Source organism: Triticum urartu, chromosome 6, assembly GCF_003073215.2.
Source record: "Triticum urartu cultivar G1812 chromosome 6, Tu2.1, whole genome shotgun sequence".
NCBI lineage: Eukaryota > Viridiplantae > Streptophyta > Magnoliopsida > Poales > Poaceae > Triticum > Triticum urartu.
This window is the reverse complement of record NC_053027.1, coordinates 150,165,866-150,175,229: the sequence shown is the minus strand read 5'-3', so window position 1 is coordinate 150,175,229 and position 9,364 is coordinate 150,165,866. Positions and strand designations below refer to the sequence as shown.

At 46.6% G+C, this 9,364-nt stretch overlaps 1 protein-coding gene across 1 annotated transcript; it reads left to right on the top strand.

The window, feature by feature from the left end:
* The first annotated feature begins 2,331 nt into the window (after positions 1–2,331).
* On the top strand, positions 2,332–8,797 carry LOC125517461 (putative UPF0481 protein At3g02645). The gene is made up of 2 exons (XM_048682660.1): positions 2,332–2,936; positions 7,374–8,797. Exons 1-2 carry the CDS (start codon positions 2,548–2,550, stop codon positions 8,680–8,682), a joined length of 1,698 nt encoding a protein of 565 aa, XP_048538617.1. The 5' UTR covers positions 2,332–2,547; the 3' UTR covers positions 8,683–8,797.
* The last annotated feature ends 567 nt before the right edge of the window (positions 8,798–9,364 follow it).

Genomic DNA, 9,364 nt, shown 5'->3' with positions numbered 1-9,364 from the left:
ATGCTTTGTTTTCTTGCCATTCAACTTAGTATTGTTTCCTACAAATAGGGAATAAGGGAAATAAGCATAAAGTAAATAGAAATACATCACAACACACATTTCTGAAAGTAAAAATACTATGTCGTTGGACTGATCAAATTGATAAAAACACCATATTGGTATTTCAGAGATAATTAGATTGCAGCATGGAAGGATTCCTGTAAGAAGACAATTTTCATTGACAATAAACTCAAGAATAAAATTTTGACAAACAAGGGAAGCTCTCTTAGTTGTGACATGTTCTTGTCTACATGATGCAAATATCGATTTCCCCCTATTATTTTTCATGATACTTCCACAAAGAACCAAAGTGTTACATTTTCTTCTCAAAGGATACCATGTCATAATTAAGGAGAGGGTTCCGTAGAGATTAAAATAGGGAGCGGACACCAATAAGACGAACTTTGTACCCGGTGAAGCCATATCTTTTGGAGATAATTGACAGATGAAGCATTTGATGTATTAGAGAAAATAATCAGCATACCTCCAGTGTAGTTGCACTTTGGTTCAATGCAAACAAAATGATTTCTGTTGGGCTTGGATTCTTGTTGCACGTTTTGATGACATTAACAACCTCCTGCTGCTAGCTTTAACAGTGTAAGTAACAATAGATTGCATATTGTCTCCCTAATAGTCAGGGATGACTGCGTAGAGAATTGGGTAAGAAAATCAAAGAAAATATGTACAACTGACAAGATTCTCATTTGGCTAAATAAAATTCAGTTACTCAAGTTTAAAAACTTCCGGTTCAGATTTCCGTAGATGTAGAAAGTTGGTGTGTGCAAGTGAAAGAACCTGCCCGGCAAAAGCGACGCACACCCTCAGCACGTCTCAACAGAGATCCCCAACCAAAACTTCCCTGACGTCCGCGTGTACCGTCGGCCAGGTGCTCGATGCTGAATCGGGATCGAGCAATCCCCATCACCTGCAATCATCACAGAAATCGTGCAGCCTAAAAACATGGATGGTAAAATGTGTAAGGATAAGGTGTGGAGTAATTACATGTCGATCGGAACGTCATTTTAGATTATGAACTATTGACCAAAAATATTCCCAGTACCAAAGCTCCAGGATATGCTCAAATCAGTCAAGTACAGCCAGCATAAACATAACCTGTACGTAGAATTTTTTGTATGAGAGGAAACCTACCCGAGAAACATGCTGGAAGATGTGGTACCGAGAGTGGAAAGGGTTAGCGAAGACTGGCAGGGATGGAAGCATATATAGATCACCCACCATGAATATTGGCTGAGAAACTGAAGTATGATTGCATCTATCAAGTCTCAATGGAGCAGTTTTGATTAGCTGAAGCGTTGGCCTTCATCCCCGCGTCCCCTCGCTTTCTCAATCAGAGCCTGATCGACGGCATCGGCTGGATCCCCTCTCGCGTGACGACTCGATCCCCTCGCACACGATCGCCCGCATCGGCTGGACCGATCGACCACATCGCCTGCATCACACGCGCCTCGATCGACCCCCTCTGTCAGCGATGACCTATCTGGCCGACAAACCCGCTCTTCCTCTGTTGAGCGCTCTTTTTTTCTGAAGACGGGGACGGAAGGACAATGACAGATCACTCTGGACCACGGGCGGTAGCTAATTGGGCTGTAGAAATGACCCAGTTAACCAGAGGGCTCCGTTTTTTCTCCTGGAGCAGCAGCCCATTAGGACAGCTGGGCCAGGAATTCTTCACAGCGCTGGAGATTGATAGACACAGCACATCCAACGTCCAGAAACGCCCTAATCTCTAGAACGGACGGCCAAAAATGGAGGGCGCGTGAGAGGGCTGGGTTTAGGCTCAGTTATACTGTCCTAAATATGATTGCTAGTTAATGGACAAATCCAACCTGGCTGGCCCGACTTGAGTCAATAATCAGGGCTCCATTGTCGCAAAAAAAAAAAAATCATGGCTCCATTGAGCTGCACCAACTGGGCGCGTACGTCCGACCGAGATATGCTCATGGCACCATCATTCCCCGACACCCACCACGTACAAAACGTTTGTTTAACACGACGACATTCATGACGTGATGCCCACGCGCATGCGGCCAACACGCACGTACGCATAAGAAGAAGCTCATCCATCGTCTGGCATTAAAATTCCCCGGTCTCTGGCGCGCGTTTCTTCTAAATTCACTCGGTGACGACGACCCTACTAATCTACTTCCGCGCATGTTTCACGATAGCTGTTGATTAGCTTGGTTTTAACTCATGATTACGCACACAACCACCCACCCACTTGCATGCATACTCTATATAGCACCCAACTAACCCAGAAGCACAGTCCATGATGCCCTATTGACCTAGTTAACTCTCCATCAAGTTAGAAGCCATTGGAGGCAACCAGCTCACATGCATGCTACATACAGCTCGGATCGGATCAATTCGGATCGTGCAAGAAGCTAGCTAGCACCAAGTAGCTACTAACGACTAAGCTCAGCTAAGCTAAGCTAGGGGAGGAGAAAAGAGCAGAGCAGAGATCTAGATCGGCGAGCGCTAGCTAGCTCGATGGCGTTGGCGCAGCTGCAGGCGCAGGCGCGGTTCGTGGGGGTGGCTGCCACGAACGCCGGCGTGGAGCTGGAGCTGGACGACCACCAGTCGCGGTGGGTGAGCCAGGTGCGGCGGCGGATGGAGGCCGGGGCGGAGGAGCTGGGCGCCGTGGCCAAGGTCTTCGACGTGCCGCGGCTGCTGCGGGCGACCAAGCCCGAGGCGTACTCGCCGCAGCACTTCGCCCTGGGGCCCTACCACTACCAGCGGACTGAGCTCAGGGACATGGAGCGCTACAAGCTCGCCGCAGCCAAGCGCGCCGAGAAGCTCTTCACCGGCGACCGCAGGTTCGACGACCTCGTGCAAAAGTTTGTCAAGATGCAGGAGATGATCCGGACCCCCTACAACAGGTACCGTACGTATACTTTTTTTTTCCTTTTTCTTTTTATTAAACTGTACTAACGAGCTACTCGTCTCATTAAGGGTTGGCTCATTAAACTTGTGCTCGTTAAGACTCGACTCGTTAAGCTCGTTAAAATTAACAAGCAAAAAAATCTCTGATTGCTCTGTCCGTTCTAACCTCATTAAGCTCGCGAGCGCTCGTAAGTACTTGTTAACAAGAATTGGGATTGTCTCCCATGGGCTAGGTCGGATTGAGTAGATGGTATAGATATGTTGAGGTGCCAAAAAATGTTGCCACTTATAACAAAAAAAATGTGGTCTGTTGTATATCAGTGAGCTTAACGAGCTGTTCATAAAACTAGCTAGTCTCATTAAGCTTGTTAAGTTTAATGAGCTGAAACATGTGCTTTTTTTCTCATAAAAAAGTGAGCAGCAAGCTTAACGAACCAAGCTACCGAGCATTCATTAAGCTCGTGAGCTACAAGCTTTTGGTCCGGCCCTAATTATACACATCCATCTGCCTCATCTCTCTTAGGGGTTATCTTTTATAATCAAGCACTCGCCAAATTAATTCTCTGCGTTATTATTCTGTGTTATTTAAGAACCATGCATGAGTTTTAAACTTCACACATGAGTGCTATCTTCTCTTGTGCTGCCTGAAATTGAAATGCCAAGTGAGGGTCTACTTTTGCCTTGAATGTTTCTTAAAGGCATGCTGCTGAGAACTTGACAACGCAATGATAAGCACAGTAATTTGACATTTCCGGCAGGCGATCACAAAATCGGTGTCATGTAGCTTTCACGAAACACTTATCCTCAATGATATTCTGTAATCTAGCGTTGTACTATTTGATAGGCAAATATAAAATAGGAACCTTTTTTTATATAGAGGATTGCAACTTGCACTCCCAAACAATAAAATAATAATAATAAAATACCATTCAAACTGACGACATGGACGTATACACAGACAGAACATAATACTTTCAATGTTTAACTAGCATTATCCAGTTACTTCTGCAAGCTAGCCACCCAAAAACAAAATGGCAGTGGCACCTTTTTTCGGAAAGTAGGTTAAACCTCCTGCCTGCATCATTACGATGCATACATTCATTTTATTAATAATTAATCAGAGTATTGAACAATTGCAACTATGATTGAATACTACAATATAAATGAAACAAACATCTACTACACTACTTTTTGCAGAACAACGTCTTCAAGAAGAAGTAATTAAGCGCCCTCGTGCCACCCTTGCCATATCCGGCCAAAAACGTCCAAGACAAGGATTTTTATCCTATTTGGCGAGACCAACCACTGAATGCCAACACACATGCAAGGAGACAACACTTTCAACAAGGTAATGACACAAGTTCATCGCTGCTGAGCCCAACCAATCAAGGCCAAAACAAGAGTTTTCACACCAGACATGAAACAATGTTCTAGCCATTATGTTGAAGACGGATCGTCCAATAATCATGCTAGCTTGTACTTTGCGCTAGGCCGGGATGTCACTAGCCGATCGATGGTAGATGTTCCCATCATTGACCACTGCCCCAACCGTAGGTGGTCGCTCCTGACTCAGTGTGAATGTTGTCACAGCCACTCCACACCTACATCGTTTACCAAATCTATGACTATCATCATCTCATTAGGATTCTAGATGTTTATATTTGTTTCAGTTTCTTCAATCTAATGCACTATGTTTAGTCAATCAATAAAATCAAACTGAGGCAGCCGTATATAGTTGCAACATCTATCAAATTTTTGAATCATGATCTCATTAGGATTCTTGATTTTTGTGTTTATTTCAGTTTCTTCAATCTGATGCACCATGCTTGTCAATAACTCGGATAGCCTATTAATTTTTTTGACTTGTTCCATGAACCTAATAACGTAAACCACATTGCAGTTTTTTTAGCATGGTCGTAATTTTATCTCTGAGCTTTGTTCTGTTTTCATTGCAATTTTTTTTGTTTCATATTGATTTTCTGGGAGTCTTGTGAACCTATAAGAGAGGTAAGATATCATTGCAAGCTTTATACATAAGCAACAAATTATATGCAAGATAAACGCAAGAAATTATTTGTGTGCTAGCAAGGTAAATACAACAACTAAAACGACGAGCAACTGATTTAGTTAAATTCATAACTAGAAATAGAACCAAGTAAAGTGGTTAGTTAAATTCATGAAGAAAACATTCCCAATGCTCTGGTTGAAAAAAAATGTTGTTCCAAAAGGACTAATTTTAAAAGCAATTTGGAATGTTGATTTTGTTATTTTTACCTAGACCTCCATGAACGTGATTTGGAATCACAAAAAAATTTGCAATGAGGAAGGAAACTAAGCAATGTTTGCCTTCAAAAGAAAATTGAAAAACTTTTGAATTTTTTTATTTGTTTCGATTTTACTATTTATGAAGGAGCATTTGAGTTGGGATTTTTTTTTGGCGAGAGTACTTCAAAGGTGCATCTTATTTTCATAGAAGGCGGCAAAAGTCTTGAACTCGGGATTCCTTCCTTGCGTCCGTCTCTTTCCAGCCACTGCATGACCAAAGAAGCGTGCATTCATTGGATCCATATTCCATATTGCATGGGTGAATGCGGGCATGGATTTTTTCTAACGCATGCGTGCCCAACGCATATCTCTTCCACACATCTAGCATGCACGTCAAATCAACATGCAGGCAGGTCCCACAAAGATTCCCTGTATTCTAGTGTATATGAGTTTTTCTTGTGACATTCTCTCTCCCCCGTATTGCATATACATCTAGCGTCAAATCAACACCAGACTGGCACAAGGAATCTCTTTGTTTCCACTGTACAATTTCAATTTTAAACTACAGCTACGCGAGAGACAGATGGGCTTCGATGGCTAATGGACCATTAAATTACATGCTTAATGAATGATTAATCGTGTGTCTAACTATCTGTGATTAATAGTTTATTGTCAGAAACTTATTGTCAGAAAAAAACCAATGAAATTAGTTACTGGATAATAACAAGGGAATTTTTAGATGGGTGTCGAGAACTCTATTTGAAATCCCACAGAACTTAATAAAATACAAAGTAATTATTAGCCATGGCAAAGTTTTCTCTAAAGTTCTTTTGATTTTTATGGCAAAGTTCGGATACCGTGTTAACAAAGTCACCTCCTGTTCAATAAAAATCTTCAACTGAGCAACAAAGAACTTTATGTTGACCGTCCAAGAACTTGACTTAGACAATTAAAGAAAGTCCTTCGGATTTTTTGATAAAGTTCTTCTGAAAATATTCATGTATTGTTAGTATGATTCTTGAGAAATATTTGCAAACTAAATTATTATGTTTCATGTACAAAACTAAGGCAATAATAATTACAGTGACCAAACAGTTCAGAGATAGCATTAGAAAAAGGTCCTCGTTTCTTCCACTAGTTCAGGTAACGATTACAAGATACACATTCAGATCAATAAAAAATTTCCTGAGTATGGAGAGGGACAAAACAAGTGCAGTCTTCTATCCCAAAACTGCAGGAGAGGAAACAGAATAAGATCAATCAATATTCCTAAACTTGCTGAATGAAAAATACATCGGATAGAAGCCACTATCGCACGCGAACCCAGATGCATCTGAAAAGATTGAGAAAAGAATAAAAATCTTGTTTAAGAAAAAACAAGGAGAGGAATCACTGCTACCTAAACTTTTCAAGGAAGACGACGGGGAAGATGAGGAGGAGCTCTAGACTCCTCACTGTGCCTTGCCGCCGAGCCGCTGGACTCTAGATCTGGCCACAACCGAACTGCTCACGGTGGTGATGATGCTGCTCGTGGTTCGTTGATGCCCAACATCCTCTCACCACCTCCCACCATGGCGATGAGGCAGCCACGCTGCTCCATCTTACCTCGATGGCGGATCTGGCGAAAGAGGCAGCAGGGCGTGGGCGGAGGACAATCGACTACCCGTGAGAAGCACGTCTCAGGAGAGGGAAGGGGGCCATGGAGGAGGAGTAACCCGGCGATGCGTGGCCATGGCGAGGGAGGAGGGAGCCGGCCGCGAGCCGGATTCGACAGACACAGGATGGGGAACGAGAGAGAGAAGGAATGAGGTATGGGGAACGGCCGAACGAGAGAGATACGATGTGACCTGTATTCCTGCCGTCGTGCCGCGTATAGCGCTGAGAAAATAAGAATATGGGTTGTTGGGTGGAATCAGGTGGGGCATGCTCGTGTGGATCCACATGATACAGCGACGAAGACGATTCGAGTTGCGCGCGCAACCAGTTAGGCATAGACATATTCGGGTGAATGCTTCCCTGCATGCATGCGTGAAACAGATACATGCGTGCATTCTTTATATGTTTAGCATTATTGATGTTTTATTAAGGCAAAAGCGCGTTCAATATAAGATGTCATGAAAGTTAATACTATCACTGATCATGTATACGTACAAATACAATGAATGTAGGTTCCTTGAGTTGAATGGGCAGACGCTGGCATGGATGATGGCCATCGACACGTGCTTCCTCCTCGACTTCCTCGAGAGCTACCACGTCGACGGGGCCACCGACATGGTGTCCTCCGCCACCAACTGGATCAACGCCATGGTGCGCGACGCCATGATGCTCGAGAACCAGATCCCGCTCTTCCTCTTCGCGGGCGCGCTCCAGCTCCGCCACGCCTCCGAGGAGGCCGCCGCCGACGCCATGCACGCCGTCCTGGACCGCTTCATCAGGGAGGTGTGCCCCATCAAGACCACCGCGCTTGCCATCGCCGGCGACATCGCCAAGCACGCGCACCTGCTGGAGCTCCTCTACCACTTTCTCGTGCCCGCCTCGGCCGTCTTCGCGGAGGACGCCGCGGAGCTCCCGCCGCTGGTCCCAGAGGAGGTTCTCTCCCTCGACGCGCTCGAGCAGCAGATTCCGGACTACGACAAGGTGAAGCAGGCGTGCATGCAGGTGTCCAGCTTGGACGTGGCGCCTGTGCGGTTCATCAAGAAGAACCTCATCTCCAAGCCGATGAGCGCGGCTTCGAGCCTCCCGGGGATGATCATGCGCAAGGTGCCGCTGCTGTCGGCGATGGCGCCGCTGCTCGGGAAGTTCATGGCTTCGACGGACGTCGAGGCGCGGCTCAAGGGCGTGAACTTGTCCACCATAATCAACTCGCCGCTGGCGCAGGAGATCATGATCCCGTCGGTGGCGCAGCTGGCCGCGTGCGGCGTGCGGTTCATGCCGGCTCCAGAGGGCATGGCAGGGATCGGCTTCGACGCGGCCACGGCGACGCTGACCCTGCCGGTCCTCCACCTCGACAGCAACACGGAGGTGATCCTCCGCAACCTGGTGGCATACGAGACGGCCGCCGTGCGCGGGCCGCTCGTGCTGGCGCGGTACACGGAGCTGATGAACGGCATCATCGACACCCCCAAGGACGTGAAGATCTTGAGAGAGTGTGGGATCATCTTCAACACCATGAAGAGCGACAAGGAGGCCGCGGACATGTGGAACGGGATGTGCCGGGCAGTGCGGCCGAGCAAGGTGCCGCTGCTGGACAGCGTGATCAGGGACGTCAACGCGCACCGGAACCGGAGGGCGGCCGTGAAAGCGAGAAGGTTTCTCAAGCGCTACGTGTTCAGGTCGTGGAGGCTGCTCACGCTGCTCGCCGCCGTCGTGCTGCTGCTCATGACGGCGCTGCAGACATTCTGCACCGTCTACGACTGCAAGCGCTGGTTCGGCGGCATACTGGAACTGCCGCAGATAACGCCCGGAGGAGGGCAGTAGCATGCATGTGTGTACAATACATTGCAGTAGGTTGCACATGTGACTATATATATTCAGTAAATCAGTGGTTCTATATCATCAGTACTGAGATAGTGAAAACGAATACTTTCTGCTACGCACTGTAGTTAAGATAATTTGAATGGCCGAAAATTGTTTTCCTCGTGAAAGGCGTCACTAATAAGGAAATGCTTATAGATAGAAATTTAATAGTAGCGTTGGTTATAGGCACAACGCTACTGATACTTAGTAGTAGCGCTGTTTGACACCGAACGCTACAAGTACAACAATAGCAGTAGCGATGGGACCTTTTGCAGCGCTACTGCTAAGTAGTCCCATGGCCACCCGCAGGTACTACACATAGTAGTAGCGGTCGGCTGGAACCAGCGCTACTACTAGAGACATAGCAGTAGCACTGGGCCACCAGCCAACCTCTACCGCTAAGTCTATACGGTGGGCTGAACTTAGCAGTAGCGCTTGTGACGAACCAACGCTACTGCTAATGCTACCTTATCCTCTTCCCCCGCCGGCCCGATCACTCTCACTCTCACACTCTCATCGTCCAACCCCCGTTGTCGCTGCCCGCTGCCGTCGTCGCGCCGCCGCCGCCGCCCACTATTGTCGTCGCCGCCTCTTCCTTCCTCATCGGTAAGCCGCCTCCCTCCTTCCCTCCTCCTGCTCTCTC

Excerpts from the sequence above, each read along its gene's own strand:
- LOC125517461 (XM_048682660.1), top strand. The coding sequence starts at position 2,548 with ATGGCGTTGGCGCAGCTGCAGGCGCAGGCGCGGTTCGTGGGGGTGGCT. Across the intron at positions 2,937-7,373 it reads ATCCGGACCCCCTACAACAG|GTTCCTTGAGTTGAATGGGC; the intron begins GTACCGTACGTA and ends CAATGAATGTAG.